Source organism: Trichechus manatus, unplaced genomic scaffold (assembly GCF_000243295.1).
Source record: "Trichechus manatus latirostris isolate Lorelei unplaced genomic scaffold, TriManLat1.0 scaffold00001, whole genome shotgun sequence".
Classification (NCBI taxonomy): Eukaryota; Metazoa; Chordata; class Mammalia; order Sirenia; family Trichechidae; genus Trichechus; species Trichechus manatus.
Genome location: NW_004443937.1, coordinates 29,663,859 through 29,684,304, shown reverse-complemented (window position 1 = coordinate 29,684,304; position 20,446 = coordinate 29,663,859). Strand labels below are relative to the sequence as shown.

The window sequence follows — 20,446 nt, the reverse complement described above, 5'->3', positions numbered from 1 at the left end:
TTTCTTTACCCTTGATATTGGTAATTAACATTTTCTCTCTCAGTCTTGCTAGACATGTATCAATTCTATTGATCTTTTCAAAAACTGGATTTTGGTTTAATTTTTCTCTACTGCTGTTCTGTTTTTAATATCTATTTTTTTACTTCATCTGTTTGCTTTGGGGTTATAGTTTCTTAATGTCATGAAGTAGAAGCTGGTATTATTGATTTAAGACTTTTTTTTCCCCACCCCCGCCCATGACAAGTACTTAATGCCATAAATTTCCCTCTCAGCACACCGCTATAGCTACATCCCACAAACCTGGTGTTATATTTTCATTTTCATTCACTTCAGTATATTTTTTATTTCTCCTGAGATCTACTTTTTGATCCATAGGTTATCTAGAAGTGTAGTGTTTAATTTCCGAGTGTTTCGAGATTTTCCTGCTTTCTTTCTGTTATTGATTTCTAGTGTGTTTCCATTATGGTCAAAGAATATTCTTTGTATTATTTCAGTTATTTAAAATTTGTTAGGATATGTTTTATATATATCATATATCTTGCTGAAGGTTCCATGTGTGCTTTAAAAGAATCTGTATTCTGATTTTATTGAGTGGAATGTTTTCTGAATTTTATTTACATCCCATTATATGATGGCTTTGATCAGTTCTTCCATATCCTTGATGACCTTTATTTAGTGGTTATATCAATTACTAACAGAAAGGTATATAAATCCTTAACTCTTATAGTTGATTTCTCTATTTCTCCATTCAGTTCTTTCAGTTTTTCCTTACTGATTTTATAGCTGTTATTTAGTGCATAAACACTTAATACTGCTATGTCTTCTTGCTGAATCAACCCTTTTATCATTAGGTAAGGTCTCTCTTTGACTCTGGCAGTTTTCTTTGCTTTGATGTCAAAATTTTTCTTATATTCATATAGTCACTCCATCTTTCTTTTGATTAGTGTTTGCATGGTATATATTTTTTCTATCCCTTTAACCTTTAAAAACATTCCACAGCGGTCAAGCAGATTCCAACTCATAGTGACCCTAGTGGACAGAGTAGAACTTCCCCACAGGGCTTCCAAGGCTGTAATCTTTACAGAAGCAGATTGTCACATCTTTCTCTCATGGAGCAGCTAGTGGGTTTGAACCACCAACCTTTCAGTTAGCAGCCAAGCATTTAACCACTGTGTCACCAGGGCTCCTCTTTTACCTTTAACCTCCCTTTATCATTATATATGAAGTGAGTTTTTTATAAAAAACATGTATGTGAGTAATTTTTTTTTATTTTTTAATTCATTTTTGTCAATCTCTCTTAACTGGTGTGTTTATTTAGACTATTTACATTTAATGTAATTATTCATATGTTAGAACTTAAGACTGCCATTTTAGTATTTTTTGTTTGTTCGTTCCCTCTGCTTTACATTTCTTTGTTTCTCCTTTCCTATTTTCCTGTGGGCTACTTGAACATTCTTAGTATTCCATTTTGTTTTATAGTATTTTTCTTATTATATGGCTTTGTATAGTATACTTAGTGATTTCTCTAGAGATTACAATATACATACACAGCTTATTAGTCTACTAGTGTCAACATTTTACCATTTCAAGTAGAATGTGGATGTTGTTGTTGTTAGGTGTTGTTTTTAGGTGCCGTCAACTCGGTTCCAACTAATAGCAACCCTACGTACAGCAGAACGAAATATCGCCTGGTCCTGCGCCATTCTCACAATTGTTGCTATGTTTGAATGTAGATACCTTACCATAAGTTGTCTCTTTATCCTCCCCTCTTTGTGACAGTTTTCTTTTTAAACATTACTTCTATATACACTGAGAATCACATCAATGTTATAATTTTTTCTTATCAATTTGGTTTAAAACTGAAGAATTAATTTACACTTCCCACTTTCACTTTCACTCCTGATGTTTTAAGTTTCCTTCCACTATCATTTCCTGTCTGTTTGAAGACCTTTCTCACAGTCATTCTTTTTAGAGCTGATCTGCTGGCAATAAATTTTCTTAGCTTTCCTTCATCTGACAATGTCTTGATTTCTCCTTCATTCCTAAAGTTTTGTTCTGTTTTGCTGGATATATAATTCTAGAGTAACATCAGTTTTTCTTGTTGTTGTTGTTGTTTTCTCCTTTCAGCAGTTGAAAAAGGCTGGGCCACTTCCTTCTGTCTTTCATAGTTACTGATGAAAAATCTGCTTCATTCAAATCACTGTTTCCCTAGGGGTAATGTGTCATTTTTCTCTAACTGCTTTTAACATTTTTTTCCTTTGGCTTTAGTTTTCAGAAGGTTGACTACAGTATGACTGGCTGTGGATTTCCTTGAGTTTATCCTGTTTGGAGTTCATTCAGCCTCTTGAATCTGTAAGTTTATGTCTTTTGCCAAATTTGGAAGATTTCCAGCCATTATTTCTTCAAATATTTTTTATCTCCACTTTCTCTCTTCTCCATCTAGTGCACCGAGGCTACAAATGTTAGATCATTTGTTATTGCTTCACAGGTCTCTGAGGCTGTTTACTTTTTTCAATTTATTTTTTATCTGTTATTCAGATCGGATAATTTATATTGATATATCTTCAAGTTTACTAATTCTTTGTCATTTCCATTCTGCTATTGCACCTATTTAGTGATTTTAAAGTTTCTGTTGTTATTGTTAGGTGCCATCAAGTTGGTTCCGACTCACAGTGACCCTATGTACAACAGAACAAAACACTGCCCGGTCCTGCGTCATCCTCACAATCATTGCTATGACTGAGCCCATTGTTGCAGTCACTGTGTTAATCCATCTTGTTGAGGGTATTCTTTTTTGCTGACCCTCTACTTTACCAAGCATGATGTCCTTCTCCAGGGACTGATCCCTCCTGATAACATGTCAAAACTATGTGAGATGCAGTCTTGCCATCCTTGCTTCTAAGGAGCATTTTGGCTGTACTTCTTTCAAGACAGATTTGTTCGTTCTTTTAGCAGTCCATGGTCTATTCAATATTCTTTGCCAACACCAAAATTCAAAGGCGTCAATTCTTCATTGGTCTTCTTTATTCATTCTCCAGCTTTTGCATGCATATGAGGTGACTGAAAACATCATGGCTTGGGTCAGACGCACCTTAGTCTTCAAGGTGACATCTTTGATTTTCAGCACTTTAAAGAGGTCTTTTGCAGCAGATATGCCCAACACAACGCATGTTTTGATTTCCTGACTGCTGCTTCCATGGCTGTTGATTGTGGACCCAAGGAAAATGAAATCCTTGACAACTTCAATCTTTTCTCCATTTATCATGATGTTGCTTCATTGGTCCAGTTGTGAGGATTTCTATTTTCTTTATGTTGAGGTATAATCCATACTGAAGGCTATAGTCTTTGATCTTCATCAGTAAGTGCTTCAAGTCCTCTTCACTTTCAGCAAGCAAGGTTGTATTATCTGAATAACGCAGATTGTTAATGAGTCTTCCTCCAATCTTGATGCCCTTTTTTTCTTCATATAGTTCAGCTTCTCAGATTATTTGCTCAGCGTACAGACTGAGTAAGTATGGTGAAAGGATACAACCCTGATGCACACCCTTCCTGACTTTAAACCACACAGTATCCTCTTGTTCTTTTGGAATGACTGCTTCTTAGTCTACATATAGGTTTCTCTTGAGCACAATGAAGCGTTCTGGAATTCTCATTCTTTGCAATGTCTTCCACAATTTGTTATGATCCATACAGTCAAATGCCTCTGCATAGTCAATAAAACACAAGTAAACGTCTTCCTGGTATTCTCTGCTTTCAGCCTAGATCCATCTGACATCAGCAATGATATCCCTCGTTCCACATCCTCTTCTGAATCTGGCTTGATTTTCTGGCAGTTCCCTGTCGATATGCTGCTGTAGCCACTTCTGAATCATCTTTGACAAAATTTTACTTGCATGTGATGTTAATGATACTGTTCGATAATTTCTACATTCGGTTGGATCACCTTTATTTGGAGTAGGCATAAATATGGATCTCTTCTAGTCAGTTGGCCAAGTAGCTGTCTTCCAAATTTCGTGGCACAGACAAGTGAACACTTCCAGCGCTGCATCCATTTGCTGAAATAGTTACTGTATTTTTAATTCTAAAATTTTCACTTGACTCTTTATGTCTTCTACTTATTTGCTGAAGTTTTCTATGTTTTCATTTGTTTCAAGAGTATTTGTAATTGCTCATTTTTACAACAGCTGCTTTAAAATCCTTAATCATTCCAACATCTGTGTCAGATCAATGTTGGCAACTGTTGATTGTCTTTTCTCATCAGAGTTGAGATTTTCCTGAATATTCACATGACATGTAACTTTGGGCTGTATCCTGGACATTTTAAGTATTATACTGTGAGACTATGGTTCCATTTAAATCTCTATTTTAGCAGGTGGTCAACCTTTTTAGATTCTGAATTCATTCCCAGGCTCATTTTGTGGAGTGGTTCAAATGTCAATTTAGTTTATAAAATCTGTGCAGTGTTCTTCTGATTTCCCCAACTTGTGTGTTACCTGATGACAAGACTCCACCCACTGTCTCCTCAGCAATGGTCTTAAGTGGGGAGGAGTCCTACCTAGATTCAGCAGGGTATGAACAAAAAATAAGGTTTTGTCCACAAGGTTCACTAGGGAGGGACACTGCCTCATTAATGTAGGGAAAAGAAAATCAGAATCCTGTCCACAGTCTCAGCTGGAGAGGGTACCGCAACATTACTAGAAATAATTAGCGGAAGACCAGCCATTCCATTAGTAGAAGTCAGAGTTCTGCCCATAAAACTCTTCACATTAAGGACAGCACTCTGTTAATGCTGGACAGTGAAATTCGGAGTCTTGCCTACAGGCTCGGCTGGAAAGAGGTGCCACCTTATAACTGCTGGTGGAGTGGAAGTCAGAGTACCAATTATAGGCTGCACTGGAGAGGGACATCTCCTTGTTACTTCAGGGGTGATGGGGTAGAAGACAGGGCTCTGGCAATGGACTCCACTGCTGTAGTGCCCACTGAGTGGGTGAGGGGTACAGCTTTTATTGTGGTGTTCACCCAAAGAACAGGAAGGTATTGTTAAAAGATTTCTGTCCTGTTGGGCCAAGCTTCAGCTTCCCCTGGGGCTATTTTTTATCTGCACCCATTGGCATTTCCAGGTTTCAAGCTTCTCTATCACCCAGACCAGGATAAACAGGAGGCAAGAAAAAACTCCAAGGAACTCACCACCAGGTCAGTCCTTGAGTCACAAGATCACTAGCCATTCCACCTTCTTTTGTTCACCTTTCAGAGTTTTTTGGCAGGTGACTTACATATTTTGCCCAGGATTTTTTGTTGTGATTAGTGGAAAGAGTAAAATGGAATGTGTTTATGCCACTGTCTTGGTCATCTAGGGCTGCTGTAACAGAAATACCACAAGTGGACAGCTTTAACAAAGAGAAATTTATTCTCTCACAGCGTAGTAGGCTACAAGTTCAAATTCAGGGCATCACTCCAGGGTAAGGCATTCTCTCTCTGTCAGCTCTGGGAGACAGTCCTTCTCATCAATCTTCCCCTGGTCTAGGAAATTCTCTGCACAGGAACCCCGGGTCCAAAGGACGTACTCTGCTCCCGGCACTGCTTTATTGGTGGTATGAGGTCCCCACTCTCTGCTCACTTTTCTTTCCTTTTATCTCTTATAAGATGAAAGGTGATGCAGGCCACACCCCAAGGAAACTTCCTTTACATTGGATTAAGGATGTGACCTGAGTAAGGGTGTTACATCCCACTCTAATCCTCTTTAACATAACATATTCTTGCCTCATTAACCACAGGCAGAGATTAGGGTTTACAACACATAGGAAAATTAGATCAATCACAAAATAGAGGATAACCACACAATACTGGGAATCATGGCCTAACCAAGTTGATACATATTTTGGGGCAACACAATTCAATCCATAACAACTATCATGTTTGGAACTAAAACCCTGTCACTTACCTTACTTTTACTCTAAGTATTATAATAATTTGTGTGTCCTATCATCCTCTACTCTCTAAGTTTCCTGAAGATAGTGGTTTTTATTAATCTTTCTATTAATTGTTGTCCTAGCTAAGTGTCATGTCCATATGACATATCTTTTAAGATAAGTAGCCAACCAGGGACAGATTACCCAAAAAGCAAGGTATGCATGGGCTTACTTGTGCTTACTTACTAATCTGTAGTGGACAGTTTCATCTGTTTTTCATCACATCAAAAATGTGGTGAAACCCATGTGAAATTGTTCACTTCATATTAGTAAGCAAACACAAGTAAACCTGTGCATACCTTGCTTAATGTAAGTCCATGCATACCTTGCTTACTGGTTAATCCACCCCTGTAAACAGATATAAAAACACTGTTAATACAATTTATTTGCCTTTACCTACCATTAGGCTCACAAAAGATAAAATTAAGTAATGCTCAAGTTTGTTCATCCATTTGGTAAATATCTATTTTGCAAAAGTATCTGGGGAGATAGCAATAATTAAGACAGCTAAGGTCCTGGGTGTTATGAAACTTATATTCTAGTGATTGAGGTGAAGCGAGGAATCTGCAGACATATGAATAGTATATTTTCCTTAGGTTGGACAAAACCCAGCCTTCCATATTTCAGTTAATATTAGAAACATACATTTGAAAAACTGCAAATATTTAGAAATCTAAAAATGCAGAATTGGTATAGGATAGAAAAGTATTTTCACTTGGTACCATGGAACTTTCATGATCCAGTAAACTAGTTATCAGTTACTTACTACATATAGTTGTTTCCACAGACTGGCCCATTCTTGTAGAGTTGCTGTAACCTCAGTCACAATAGAATCTTCAAGTGGAACCACAGTTTCATACTGCCTACAACCAGAAATGAAAGACAGCCACATTATCTTTGATAAAATCTCAGAATACTGTCTGCTGCCTCTTTCAATGTGTTTAATTCAAATTTTAAATTTGTACAAATATAAAGAAAGGTACATTTAAAGTACATTTACTTGACTGAAGACCCTTTTTGGTGATGCATCATAATTTTTAAAACATTTTATTGTGTTTTAGGTGGAAGTTTACACAGCAAATTATTTCCCATGCAACAATTTACAAGCAAATTTTTCTGTGACATTGGTTGCTATCCCCACAGTGTGTCAGTACTCTCCCTCATTTCCACACTGGATTCCTTGTTTCCATCCCTCTAGTCTCCCTGTCCCCTTTGTCTTCTCATCTTTGCTTTTGGGCAGTGTTGACCATTTAATCTCGTACAGTTGATTGTTCAAGCAGCACATTCCTCGTGGGTGTTATTGTTTATTTTGCAGGCGTATCTATTATTTAGCCGAAAAGTGACCTCTGGGAGTGGCTTCAGTTCCAGGTTAAAAGAGTGTCTTATGGCAATAGTCTCAGGGGTTCCTTAGGTCTCTATCATTCTAGTAAGTCTTGTCTTTTTTTATGAATTTAAGTTTTGTTGCACATTTTTCTCCCATTTTAACTGGTACCTTCTACTGTATCCCTGGTCAGAGTGGTCAGTAGTGGTAGCTGGGCACCATTTAGTTTTTCTGGCCTCAGACTAGAGGAGGCTGTGGTTCATGTGGGCTATTAGTCATTTGGACTGATTGTTTTCTTGAGTCTTTGGTTTCCTTCACTCTCCTTTGCTCCAGATAGGAAGAGACCAATAGTCTCTTAGATGGCCCCTCACAAGCTGCTAAGACCCCATATACTACTCACCACACTAGGATGTAGAACGTTATCTTTATGAGCTATTTTATGCCAACTGACTTAGATGTCCCCCGAGACTATGGTCCTTAGCCTTCAAGCCCAGTAACTCAGTCCCACAAGGTGTCTGGATATGTCTAAGAAGTTTCCATAGCTGTGCCCCCTATGTGCTCTTTTATATATCTAAATATATATGCAGCACATACAAATACGTATATACAAATACCCACAACTATACCCATATATGTTCTCACATGCCCTTCCCATCTATACAGCATACATATCTACCTATGTAACCACTCACAAATTTTTTTTTTAATATTTTATTGTGTTTTAGGTGAAAGTTTACACAGTAAATTAGTTTTCCATTCAATAATTCACATATCAATTGTTCCATGACATTGGCTGCAATCCCCGCAATATGTCAGCACTCCTCCAATTCCAACTTCGGTTCCCCATTTCCACTCATACAATTTTCCTGCCCCTCCTTGCCTTCTCATCTTTGCTTTTAGGCAAATTTTACCCTTTTCATCTTGCATACTTGATAGTTCTAAGCAGCACAATCCTTACGGGTGTTATTGTTTATTTTATAGGCTTTTCTATTATTTGGCTGAAAGGTGACCTCCAGGAGCGGCTTCAGTTCCAGGTTAGAAGGGTATCTTTAGAGCAATAGTTTCAGGAATTCCTCCAGTCTCTATCAGACCGGTAAGTCTGGTCTATTTTTATAAATCTGAGTTTTGTTTTACATTTTTCTCCCATTCTAACCAGGACCTTCTACTGTGTTCCTGGTCAGAGTGGTTGGCAGTGGTAGCTGGGCACCATCTAGTTCTTCTGGTCTCAAGCTAGAGGAGGGCGTGATTCATGTGGGCCCTTAGTCCTTTGGGCTAATTGCTTCCTTGAGTCTCTGCTTTTCTTCACTCTCCTTTGCTCCAGAAAGGAAAAGACTGATAGTTGTATCTCAGATAGATGCTCACAAGCTTTTAGGACCCCAGATGCTACTTAACAGACTACGATGCCGAACATTGTGTTTATGAGCTATGTTATGCCAACTGACCTAGACATCCCCCAAGCCTATGGTCCTTAGCCTTCAAGCTCAGTAACTCAGTCCTGTGAGGTGTTCGGTTATGTCTACAAAGTTTCCATAACTGTGTCCCCTATGTACTCTGCTATATATATGAATATACATGCAGCACACACAAATATATATAAATATCCATAACTATACCTATATATGCAAGTGTACTCCTGTACGACCTCCTGCACCTATTTAGCACACATATATACCTATGTTGTATTCACTCACAAATTGTTTATTACTGTTGTCGCAGGATTGTATATGTTATAGTATTTACCGTAGTTGCCCTTTATTCTTGTGTACCTCTCAGTGTCTTCCTTTGCCTTGGTCACACTGTGCTGACTTCACCTTTATCGTGTATTGCTTTCCCCCTCACCAAAATTAACACGTGTCTACTATCTAGTATGTGATTCTCCCTCCCATCCTCCCTCATCCCTGGTAACCATCAAAGAGTGTTTCTTTCTGGGTGTAAACCTATTCTTGACTTTCTATAATAGTGGTCTCACACAGTACTTGTCCATTTGTGACTGACATACTTCACTGAGCATAATCTCCAGATTCATCCATGTTATGTTTTGTGGACTCACCATTATTCTTTATTGTTGCATAGTATTCCATTATATGTCTCTACTAAAATTTGTTTATCCATTCATCTATTGATGGACACTTAGGTTGTCTCCATCTTTTTGCTATTCTGACTAATGCCGCAGTGAACATGGGTGTGCAATGAACATGGGTCTATTCATGTCATTTCTCTAATTTCTTTAGGATATTGGATATCTCTAGGATATAGGATAGTGGGATTGCTGGGTCATATGGTATTTCTATTTCTAGCTTTTTGAGAAAGTGTCATACCATTTTCCACAGTGGTTGTACCATTGTACAATTCCACCAGTTGTGCATAAGTGTTCCAATCTCCCCACAACCTCACCAACATTTTTTTTGTTTTTTTGATCAGTGTCATTTTTGCAGGGGTGAGATGATATCTCACTATGTGCATCTTTCTAATGGCTAATGATTGCAAACATCTCTTCATGTGTTTGTTAGCTGCCTGAAAGTCTTCTTTGGTGAAGTGTCTGTTCACGTCTTTTGCCTATTTTTTGATTTGACTGTTTTTTGGCGTTGGGGTGTTAAAAGTTTTCTATATACCTCAGAGATTAGACCCTTGCCGCCACATACGTCATTCTCAATTTTTTTTTCCAAGTCTGTACGTTCTCTTTTTATTCTTTTGATGAAGTCTTTTGATGTGCACAGGTATTTTATTTTTAAGAGATCCCAGTTATCCGTTTATTTTCTGTTGTTTGTGCATTTTTGGTTATATTTGAGTCTATTTATGCCATAAATTAGGACCCCTATCTTTGTCCCTATGTTATCTTCCAGGAACTTTATACTTTCAGGTTTAACATGTAGGTCTTCGATCCATTCTGAGTTAGTTTTCGTATACAGTGTGAGGTATGGATCCTGTTTCATTTTTCTGCAAATGGATATCCAGTTGTGCCAGCATCATTGTTAAAGAGACTATTTTTTTCCCCACTGAATGGACTTCAACTCTTTGTCAAAGATCAGCTGTCCATAACAGGAAGGGTTTACTTCTGGGTTCTCAATTCTGTTCCACTGGTCTATGTGTCTGTCATTGTACCAGTACCAGGCTGTCTTGGCTACCGTGGCTGTACAGTAACTTCTGAGATTGGGAAGTGTGGGGCCTCCTACTATGCTCTTCTTCAATAATGCTTTAGCTATTTGAGGCCTCTCCTTTCCATATAAAGTTAGAGATTAGTTTTTCCATTTTGTTAAAGAATGTTGTTGGGATTCGGATCGGACTGCATTATATATATAGATTGCTTTGGCAATACTGATATTTTCACAATGTTAAGTCTGCCAATTCATAAGCATGGTATGTTTTTCCATTTATGTAGGTCTCTTTTGGTTTCTCATCTTTGGTTCCACTCGAAGTAGTGTTTTGTAGTTTTCTTTGTGTAAGTCTTTTACACGCCTGATTAGATTTATTTCTAAGTTTTTCATCTTTTGGGGGCCTACTGTAAATGGTATTATTTTCTTAATTTCCTTTTCAGAGTTCTCCTTGTCCATGTAGAGGAATCCAACTGATTTTTGTATGTTGATCTTGTACCCTGCCACTTTGCTGAACCCTTCCATTAGTTTCAGCAGTTTTCCTGAGGAATCGTTAGGATTTTCTATGTAAAGGATCATGTCATCTGCGAAAACGGATAGTGTTACTTCTTCCTTTCCAATCTGGATACCTTTTATTTCCCTTTCTTGCCTTACTGCTCTGGCTAGGACTTCCAGTACAATATCAAATAGGAGTGGCGATAATAAACATCCTTGTCTAGTTCCCATTCTCAGTGGGAATACTTTCAATCTCTCTTCATTGAGAATAATGTTGGCAGTTGGTTTTGTTTATACATCCTTAATCATGTTGAGGAATTTCCCTTCTATTCCTATTTTGCCGAGAGTTTTTATCAGGAAAGGGTGTTGGATTTTATCAAATGGCTTTTCTGCACTGATTGAGATGATCATGTGATTCTTTTCCTCTGTTTTATTTATGGGGTGAATTCTGTTGATTGTTTTTCTAATGATGAACCACCTTTCCACTGCTGGTATAAATCCCACCTGATTATGATGTATCATTTTTTTAAAATACGCTGTTCTGTATTCTGCTGGCTAAAATTTTGTTAAGAATGTTTGCGTTTATATTCATGAGGGATACTGGTCTGTAATTTTCTTTTTTAGTGGTATCTTTGCCTGGTTTGGTATCTGGGTTTTGCTGGCTTCATGAAATGAACTAAGCAGTATTCCTTCATTTTCTACATGCTGGAATATTTTGAGAATTGGTGTCAACTCTTTTCTAAATGTTTGTTATAACTTTCCAGTGAAGCCATCTGGGCTGTAGCTTATGTGTGTTTTTTTTTTTTTTTTTTTGGTTGAGAGGTTTGTTTTTTTAAATGGTATCTTCAATTTCACCTTTTGTTATGGGTCTGTTTAGGTTTTCTACTTCTGCTGTGTTCATTTAGGTAGTGTGTTTCTAGAAATTTTTCCATTTCTACTAGGTTTTTAAATTTGTTAGAGTACATTTTCCATAATATTCTGTAATAATCCTCTCTATCTCTGATTCTGTGTTAATGCTGCCCATTTCATTCCTTATTTTATTTGCATCTTCTCATTTTTTCCCTTTGTCAATTTGGCCAGTGGTTTGTCAATTTTATTGATCCTCTCAGAGAACCAACTTCTAGTCTTCTTGATTCTTTCTACTGTTTTTCCACTTTCTATTTTATTTATTTCTGCTCTGATGTTTATTATTTCCTTTCTTCTGGTGACTGTGGACTTTTTTTGCTGTTCTTTTTCTATTTTTTCCAGTTGTCAGGTTAAGTTATAGATTTTGGATCTTTCCTCTTTATTGATCTGCATTTATTGTTATAAATTCTCCTCTCAGCACTGCTTTTGCTGTGTTCCAGACGTTTTAGTATGCTGTCTCTGCATTTTCATTTGATTCTAATAATTCTTTAATTTTTAATGTCTTCTATAACCCACTAGTTTTTAAGTAAGGTGTTATTCAGTTTCCACGTATTTATTATTTTTCCCTTGCTCTTTGTGTTATTGATTTCTAGTTTTACAGTGTTATGGTCAGAGAAGATGCTTTGTATTATATCGATGTTTTTGTATTTATTGAGGCTTGCTTTGTGGCCTCGAATATGGTCTATTAGGGAGAATGATCTGTGTGCACTGGAGAAAAATATGTACTGTGCTGCTGTTGCATGGTGTGTTCTGTATATGCCTATGAGGTCTAGCTGGTTGACTGTGTTACTTAGATCTTCTGAGTCTTTACTCAGTTTTTTTCTAGTTTTTCTGTCCATCATTGAAAGTGGTGTGTTAAAGTCTCCTATTATTATTATAGAACTGTCTATTTCTTTTAAATTCTATTATAGCTTGTTTTATATATTTTGGAGCTCTGTCATTCAGTGCATAGATATTTACTATTGTTAAGTCTTCTTGGTGGATTGACCCTTTAATCATTATATAATGCCCTTCTTTTTCTCCTATAATGGATTTTGACTTAGTCTATTTTATCTGAAATTAATATTGCTAATCCTGCTCTCTTTTGGATATTGTTTACTTGATACATTTTTTTCATCCTTTGATTTTTTAACTTATGTCTTTGTGTTAAAGGTAGGTTTCTTGTTAAGCAACATGCTGATGGGTCTTTTTTTTTTTTAAACCATTCTGCCACTCTCTTTCTCTTTACTGGCGCATTTAATCCATTTTCATTCGTGTAATCATTGCTGTCATTTGGTCATACTTTTTTTTGTTCTTGTTAAAGGTTTCTTTGTTCCTGGTTTCTTTGTTCCTCTTAATTTTCTGTGCTGATTTCTTTTTGTACATGGTTTTTTTTTTCCTATAAATCATTGTTGTTTTTGTGTTTACTGAGTCTTTTTGGTTTTCTTCTTTATTTTTGTGAGCATATTTATTACTTTACTTTGTGGTTACTCTGAAGTTTACATTATTCATCTTAAAATTAAAACAGCTGTAATGTCTTGAAATCGACTTGACTTCCTTCCCACATGGAAGTTCTATAACTACCTCTTTTATTCCCCTCTTGCTATCTGAAGTTGTTGTCATTTGCATCTTAATTCCTCTGGCTCTCTGTAGTCAGTCTTTTAGATTTATTTTGCTACTGTGAAGTCTTTATCTGGGTTGGTATCTAGTTGATGTTGTCATGTGTCTTTATCTCAGGTTGTTGTCTGATGTCACTAGTTCTCTATCCAAAGGACTCCCTTTAATACTTCTTGTAAGGCTGGTCTGGTTTTTACGAATTTCCTCATTTTCTGCTTATCTGGGGATGCCTCAGTTTCACCATCATTGTTGAAACACAATTTTGCTAGATATATGATTCTTGGTTGGCAATTCATTTCCTTCAAGATTTTATATATGTCATCCCATTGCCTTCTTGCCTGCATGGTTTCTGATGAGAAATCAGCACTTAGTCTAATTGGTGCCCCTTTGTAAATGATTATTTCATTATTCACAAGCTGCTTACAGAATTTTTTCTTTGACTCTGGTTTTGGAAAGTTTGATTATGATATGTCTAGGTGATTTTTTGGGGTGGTCTATCCTATATGGGGTTCGTTGAGCTTCCTGAATGGTAACTTTCTAATGTTTCATGGTATTTGGGAAATTTCAGCCAATATATCTTCAAAAATTCTTTCTGTACTTTTCTTTTTTTTTCTCCTCTTCTGGAATTCCTATTATACATAAACTATTCCACTTAATGGTGTCCCACATAACTCTTAGGTTTTCTTTATTCTTTTTTCTGATTGTTCCTCAAACAAGTTAGTATCAAGGTATTTGTTCTCTATTTCACTGATTCTTTATTCCATTCATTCAATTCTACTTCTAGGTCCTTCCATTGAGTTATCTACTGCTGATATTTTATTGGTAATCATCTGGATTTCTAGTTGCTTTTGTATGGTTTTTAACTGTCTATTTATCATTTTGTTCTTGCATTGTTTTCGTAAATTCTTCCATGGTTCTGTCTGTGCTTTCCTTGACCTCTTTAAGAAACCTGTACATAAGTCTTCTGAATTCTTTTTCAGGTAGCTCCATTACTATTTCTTGCTCAGGAAGATTTTCTGCCCTTTTATTTTGCTCATTTACTTGATCCAACTTATCCTGCTTCTTCAAATGATTTGTTATTGTCTGTTGTCTCCAAGGCATTAAGGTGTTATTTTATTTACTGATCAATTTTAATTTTGTTTATTTCATCCTGGTTTTTTGTTTTGTTTTGATCTCTCAGGGCAAGTGGGTTAGGCATGCTTTACTTATCGCTCATCTGGTGGCACAGGAGTGCTCACCACCTGTCTCAGAGTGGGTGGATGTCTTAGTCATCTAGTGCTGCTATAACAGAAATATCACAAGTAGATGACTTTAACAAGTAGAAATTTATTCTCTCACAGTCTAGGAGGCTAGAAGTTCAAATTAAGCGTGCTAGCTCCAGGGGAAGGCTTTCTCTCTCTGTTGGCTCTGCAGGAAGGTCCTTGTCATCAATCTTCCCTGGTCAAGGGGTTTCTCAGCGCAGGGACCCCAGGTGCAAAGGATGCGCCATCCTCCTGGCTCTTGTTTCTTGGTAGTATGAGGTGCCCCGAGAGCCAACAGAGAAAGAAAGCCTTCCTCTGGAGCTGGCACCCTAAATTCAGACTTCTAGCCTCCTAGGCTGTGAGAGAATAAATTTTCTCTTTGTTAAAGCCATCTACTTGTAGTATTTCTGTTAAAATATACTAGATGACTAAGACAGACTCTGGTACCAAGAGTGGGGTCCTGCTCTAACAGATACCTAAAATGTGGAAGCGGCTTTGAAACTAAATAGATAGGAGACCTCATACCACCAAGAAAAAAGCACTGGGAGCATACTGCGTCTTTTGGACTCGGGGCTCCTGTGCTGAGAAGTTCCTAGACCAGGGGAAAATTGATGACAAGGACGTTTCTCCACACCCGACAGAGAGAGAAAGCCTTCCCCTGAAGCTGGCACCCTGAATTTGGACTTTCAGCCTACTAGATTGTGAGAGAATAAATTTCTCTTTTTTAAAGCCATCCACTTGTATCTGTTACAGCTGCAATAGATAACTAAGACAGTGGGGCAGTGGCAAGCAGTATGAGCCTGCATCTGTGTTCACTAGGTGTATGAGATGGCTGACGGCAGGCTGGGTGAGGGCAGGTCACAGTCTGTTATTGGTCCAGCGGCACTGGAGGACTCATAGCCACTCACTGGGCGGGCATGGCAGTAGCCGGGGTGCGGGACGAGCAACCAGGTGCCTGGAATCGTTTTCTGCCACTCGGCTGGTGGGTAAGTAGGAGGGTTGGTGGGTGAGGCAGGTAGCCAGGAGTGTGGGAGTGCTCTCCTGCCATTCAGCAAGTCAGCAGGCGGGGGGCCAGGAGATACTCACTGGGTGCACAGGGAGTGGTGACAGATGGGGCTAGGTGGGGGGTGGGAGGAAGAGGGGTCTAGTACTGTGGTCCCCAGCAGTCAGAGCGGCAGGTATTGGGGGGTTCATGTCAGTAATCACCAGGAAGGTGGGGAGACAGAGAGAACGTTCCTCTGGTAACCGGGCAAGGGTGGCTGGCCATCTCCCATTGGATGCAGCCAGCATCCGGGACCTGGTCCCAATCCAGTGTGAGGAAGGGGATGCTGCCCATAGTCCAGTCAGGTGGGGAACCTCCCGAGGACACTCTAGAGATCTATTACTCCATGTATGCACATACCCCAATGTTCAGGGAATGCTGCTGGTAAGTAGCCCTGTCTCTGAGTCCTGGCTCCCTCCCTGCTCTGTGGATGCTGTGATTCCTAGAGCTTTCGTCTTCCTTCCTATACCTTTCCTCCTTAGATCCGATTTAAGTCCTGCTCACCTTGTTTCACTCTGGGTTTGTCTACACAGTTTCTCTGCCTTCTGTTGGGAATTCCGTGAAGTTGCTTCCTGTGGTCCTCACCTGGGATTGCTGCTGATTTTGTCTCAAGACGGCCATGCTGTGCCAGGCTAGCTGGCAGAGCACTCCACTCCTTATCTGTCCTCGTTCGCTGCTTTCAATTAGTTTCTTCTTCCAATTGGGATTCAATCAAATTCTTTATCCTTTCATTTGATGCTCAGGGTTCCAGAATTTTCATCTCTATCTGTTTCACTTGGTTTCTCAGATCTTTGCTATAGAGGGACGGCATGGTGTGTCTGACTAAGGCACCATCTTGGCTCCTCCTTCAATATATTACAATTTTATTTTTAGAAATATTGTCTGTCTTAGAGCTTTTTTCTTTAAGGAAAGACCATAAGGTCTTGCTTGGATTAACTCTTGCTTAGATTAACTTAGAAAAATTGTGTTTTTAACATTTTTAAGTTATGCAACTTAGCCCATACCCTTGGTATAAAAGATCTGGTGGAATCAGAAAAAAAAATAATAAAGCCCAGCCCCTGGTTTGGAAAAGCTTAAAAACCTCCTTTATGTTAGAGTTACATTTTCTTAGAAACTGGTGTCAGTAAGGGAATTCTGGGCCTGATGGAGGTATACTTAACCTGAGAACAGAAAGGTTTCTTAGTCAACATCATAAGCAGCATCTATGTGGTGTCAGTCCTACCTTCTGCTAGCTGCCAAAGATTTATCAGGGAACAAAAGCAGAGAGGGACCCCATCTTCAAAGAGCTCTTAGTCTGGATAGGTTGTCAGATAGACAAATAATCACAACAAACAGATACAGACAGTGATAAATCTAAGAAGAAAATGAAAGGGTACAATGAGAGATTTCAGCTGGGGAACATTTTGGATGAGACAACCAGTGAAGGTTTCTCTGTAACAAGTGGCACTAAAACAAAGGCCCAGAAGATACAAAAATGACATGATGGGAAAAACGGGGGGGGGGGACCAGGTATGCCGTCATGTGCAGAGGAAAGCATACAGGAAGTCACTGAGATGGAAGAGTATTTCACACATCCCAGAACTGAAAGAAGGTTGGTATGGCAAGGGCCACTTCTCAAAGGGCCTTTCAAATGACAGTAAACATTCTGGATCTTAACATAAGTATGATACATAAAAACTTGTTGAAAGGTTGTTGCATCAAGTCAGAGGTATGACTTGATAATACTTTTATAATGTTTATACCAATTATGAGGGGTAAAGAAACATTTTCTGGAACTAAAGATTTTACATATTGATATGCTAAGTTGACTGAAACCCATATTCTGATTTGTTAGACAAGGAGAATATCATCCACTTGGAAACAGCAAAAAAAATGTATTTCACAAAATTAGCCTTAAGTATCATTTATTTCCATGGGAAGACAGTTGACAAAGCACCACTGTGTTCAAAATGACTCAGGAACTGATACTGAGCATCAATGAATATACAAGTTACTTGATTATGTTTTGTGGTTTTACTGTACTTTATTCTTTGTCACTTATTCCAGTAGATTAAAAAAAAAAAATCCTCTTAGAAGGATGCCAGAGCATTACCCATATCCATTAACTTTACAAGCTGATTAAAATAAGAGCTTATTAAGAGAAAAATGTGATAATTCTTTCCTTGTGTCACTAGCATCCAAGGTAGTGATTCTAAGACTTCTTCACCAATTATTTTAAAAACTATTTTAATAGTTTTGAAAAGAAAATGGTTTAATTTCTCCATGCGTCTGTCAGTTTGTCGTACTACGGTGGCTTGTGTGTTACCGTGACATGGGAAGGTATGCCACTGTTATTTCAAATACCATCAGGGTCACCCATGGTAGACAGGTTTCAATTGAGCTTCCAGATTAAGAAAGACTAGGAAGAAGGACCTGGCAGTCTACTTCTGAAAAAATTAGCCAGTAAAAACCTTATGAATAGCAGCATAACACTGCCTGATATACTGCCAGAATATAAGCCCCTCAAGTGGGCAGGCACTCAAAATATGACTGGGGAAGAGTTGCCTCCTCAAAGTAGAGTCGACCTTAATAATGTAGATGGAGTCAAGCTTTTGAGACCTTCATTTGCTGATGTGGCAGGACTCAAAATGAGAAGAAACAGCTACAAACATCCATTAATAATAGGAACATGGAATGAATGAAGTATGAATCTAGGAAAACTGGAAATAGCCAAGAATGAAATGGAATGCATGAAGATCAATATCCTAAGCATTAGTGAGCTGAAATGGACTAGTATCGGCCATTTTGAATCAGACAATCACACAGTCTACTATGCCCAGAATGACAAATTGAAGAGGAAAGGCATCACATTCATTGTCATAAAGAACATTTCAAGATCTATCCTGAAAGAACAACACTGTCAATGATAGGATAATATTCTATGCCTACAAGGAAGGCCAGTTAATATGACTATTATTCAAATTTATACACTAACCACTAAGGTCAAAAATTAAGAAATGGAAGATTACTACCAACTTCTACAGTCTGAAATTGATCGAACATGCAATCAACATGCACTGATAATTACTGGTGATTGGAATGTAAAAGTTAGAAATGAAGAAGAAGGTCTGGTAGTTGGAAAATATGGCCTTGGTGATAGAAATGCTGGATATCATATGACAGAATTTTCCAAGACCAATGACTTCTTCATTGCAAATACCTTTTTTCAACAACATAAATGACAATGATACATGTGGACCTCACCCGATAGAATACACAGGAATCAAACTGACTACATCTGTGGAAACAGACAATGGAAAAGCTCAGTATCATCAGTGAGAACAAGGCCAGGGGCCAACTGCAGAACACACCATCAATTGCTCACATGCAAGTTCAAGTTGAAGTTAATAAAAATTAGAACAAGTCCACGAATGCCAAAGTATGACCTTGAGTATATCCCACCTGAATTTAGAGACCATCTCAAGAATAGATTTGATGCACTGATTGAAGACCAGATGATTTGTGGAATGACATCAAGGATATCCTAACTGAAGAAAGCAAGGGTCATTAAAACACAGGAAAGAAAGAAAAGACCAAAATGGATGTCAGAAAAGATTCTAAAACTTGTTCCTGAACATAGAGTACCTAAAGCAAACAGAAGAAATGATGAAGTAAGAGAGCTGAACAGAAGATTTCAAAGGGCAGCTCAAGAAGACAAAGTAAAGTATTACAATGAAATGTGCAAAGACCTGGAGTTAGAAAACCAAAAGGGAAGAACATACTCGGCATTTCTCAAGCTGAAAGAATTAAAGAAAAAATTCAAGCCTCAAGTTACAATACTGAAGGATTCTATGGAGGAAATATTAAAAGACACAGGATGCATTAAAAGAAGATGGAAGGAATACACAGAGTTACTGTACCAAAAAGAATTGGTTGACGTTCATCCACTTCAGGAGGAAGCATATGATTAAGAACTGATGGTACTGAATAAAGAAGTCCAAGCTGCACTGAAAGCACTGGCGAAAAATAAGGCTCCAGGAATTGACAGAATACCAACTGGGAAGTTTCAACAAATGGATGCAGCATTGGAGGTGCTCACTCGCCTATGCCAAGAAAATTGGAAGACAGCTACTTGGCCAACCATCTGGAAGAGATCCATATTTGTAGCCATTTCCAAAGAAAGGTGATCCAACAGAATGCAGAAATTATCAAACAATATCGTTCATATCACACACACACAAGTAAAGTTTTGCTGAAGGTCATTCAAAAGCAGATGCAACAGTACATTGACAGGCAACTGCCAGAAACTCAAGCTGGATGCCGAAGAGGACGTGGAATGAGGGATAGTACTGCTGATGTGGGATGGATTTTGGCTGAAAACAGACAATACCAGAAAGATATTTACCTGTGTTTACCTGTGTTTTATTGACTATGCAAAGGCATTCAACTGTGCGGATCATAACAAATTATGGATAACACTGTGAAGAATGGGAATTTCAGAACACTTCATTGTGCTCATGAGGAACCTGTACATAGGCCAAGAGGCAGTCGTTCAAACAGAACAAGGGGATATGCATGGTTTAAAGTCAAGAAAGGTGTGTGTCATGGCTGTATCCTTTCAATCCATCTGCTGAGCAAATAATCCAAGAAACTGGACTATATGAAGAAGACACAGCATCAGGATTGGAGGAAGACTCATTAACAACCTGCAATATGCAGACATAAGCTTCGTTGCTGAAAGTGAAGAGGACTTGAAGCACTTACTGATGAAGATCAAAGACTACAGCCTTCAGTATGGATTACAC

The 20,446-nt window shown here is 38.2% G+C and overlaps 1 protein-coding gene across 1 annotated transcript in view; it reads right to left on the bottom strand.

Annotated features, from left to right (window-relative positions):
* Positions 1–20,446, bottom strand: part of DOCK3 (dedicator of cytokinesis 3) — a 450,742-nt gene that overhangs the window by 324,959 nt on the left and 105,337 nt on the right. Inside the window, exon 5 of the mRNA XM_004368733.1 lies at positions 6,736–6,832. Within this exon, the coding sequence (XP_004368790.1) occupies positions 6,736–6,832 (97 nt within the window). The remainder of the gene's footprint in view (positions 1–6,735; positions 6,833–20,446) is intronic.